Source organism: Orycteropus afer, unplaced genomic scaffold, assembly GCF_000298275.1.
Source record: "Orycteropus afer afer isolate SDZICR_OR568_19922 unplaced genomic scaffold, OryAfe1.0 scaffold00345, whole genome shotgun sequence".
NCBI lineage: Eukaryota > Metazoa > Chordata > Mammalia > Tubulidentata > Orycteropodidae > Orycteropus > Orycteropus afer.
This window is the reverse complement of record NW_006921932.1, coordinates 2,805,046-2,806,624: the sequence shown is the minus strand read 5'-3', so window position 1 is coordinate 2,806,624 and position 1,579 is coordinate 2,805,046. Positions and strand designations below refer to the sequence as shown.

Here is a 1,579-nt window from a genome sequence, read left to right as displayed (position 1 = left end):
CTAAGGCACTTGACTGCTAACCAGAAGACTGGTGGTTCAAATCCAACAGCCACTCCTCGGAAGGAAGATGGGGCAATCTACTTCCGTAGTGATACTGCCTCGGAAACCCAAGGAGGGGTCACTATGAGTTGGGTCTGACTTGACGGCACGTAACAACAACAACATATCCTCAGTAAGAATGAATTTGATTTTATTCACTGCGTAACATTTAAAATTACTAGAAGCATTATTCTATAATCCAGTCTAATCATATGATCTGAAACACGTAAGGGACTGTTATTGTAACCTTATGGAGTGGCAGTCTATGAAGCACTAAATCAAATTAAAAGTTCAAGTGAAAATCAATTGCTGCTCTTTGAAGAAAAGGCAAAAAAGTAAAGTATGAAAGCAAATATAGCTTAGAAATGTAGAGATGTAAAAGTAATTCACTATCCTCGGGGTCCTTACTCCTATTCCACTCAAACAAGAGATATTGAAGAAAATGTTAAGCAGTAACATATTAATATATGGATTTTACAGAAAAGATCCTTTCATTAAGTGCTTCAACTCATTTCAGTGCACTGAGTAAATTGTAAATTTTTTTCCTCTCCTAAGACAGCTGGATTTGCAATTGTCTTTATTTAAAATTATAGATGATATTTTTTTTTTTTAAAAAAAAGGTAAATTAACATGTGAAATCAAATTCCTATGCTAGTCACAAAACACAAATGGTAATTCATCTATACTGCTTGGCAAGTCTGCCCTACTTTTGTTTAAGTCTTTCTAACTTATTTTCAGAACTTAAAATATTGACAAAATGAATTTACATTATTGGCTTTATGAACTCTATGCTTATAGAAATAATATTTCAAACACAGTGACTTTTTAAAAATTTCAGCCATAACTGTCATAATGCAATAATACATTATCATTACATTTGTTATTTGGTAAGTAAGAAAACTTAATATTCTTTATGTAAGTAAACCTTAAAGACACAGAACCAATAAGGGTAAAAACCCTCCTATTCCTAAGGGCCCATAAACCTATAGATATATTCTCCGAACAAAAATGCAAAAGGATTTTTGAGCAATAAAAGATTGTTAATAGTTACTCCAAAAGTTATTACATCACACACATCTTTCCAATATAGAACAGGTTAAGTTGTTGAGCTCCAAATACGTACCTCATATTCAGCTGTATTGACTGTTAAGGAAGGAACCAGAGAAAACAGTTCACTGAGCGTCTTTAAAATGAGAGGTCTCGTGTCACAGCTCAGGTTTGGGGAGAGAGCATTCCAAGTAGAACGAATGCAAACAACCTGTGAAGCAAATAAGAAAAGTCAATGTCTAAAGAAATCCCAACTCAGAAGAAGCCGTTAGATAAGAATACTGACTTACATTATCAGAAATCTTAAGAAAAGATCATTGTAGGAGTCAAGATTTGATAAGCAACCACCACTCAGATGAAATTATTTACACCAACATAAACTACTGAAGAAGATCCAGCCTGCCTCAGAAAATTGCTTCTTACTACTTTGCTTGATGATAAAATTAACTCCAGATTACTATGTACATTATCCAAGGAACATTCTCTGAAACAA

The 1,579-nt window shown here is 33.6% G+C and overlaps 1 protein-coding gene across 1 annotated transcript in view; it reads right to left on the bottom strand.

Annotated features, from left to right (window-relative positions):
- FOCAD (focadhesin) overlaps positions 1 to 1,579 on the bottom strand; it is a 502,178-nt gene that overhangs the window by 245,894 nt on the left and 254,705 nt on the right. Inside the window, exon 15 of the mRNA XM_007952545.2 lies at positions 1,163 to 1,297. Within this exon, the coding sequence (XP_007950736.1) occupies positions 1,163 to 1,297 (135 nt within the window). The remainder of the gene's footprint in view (positions 1 to 1,162; positions 1,298 to 1,579) is intronic.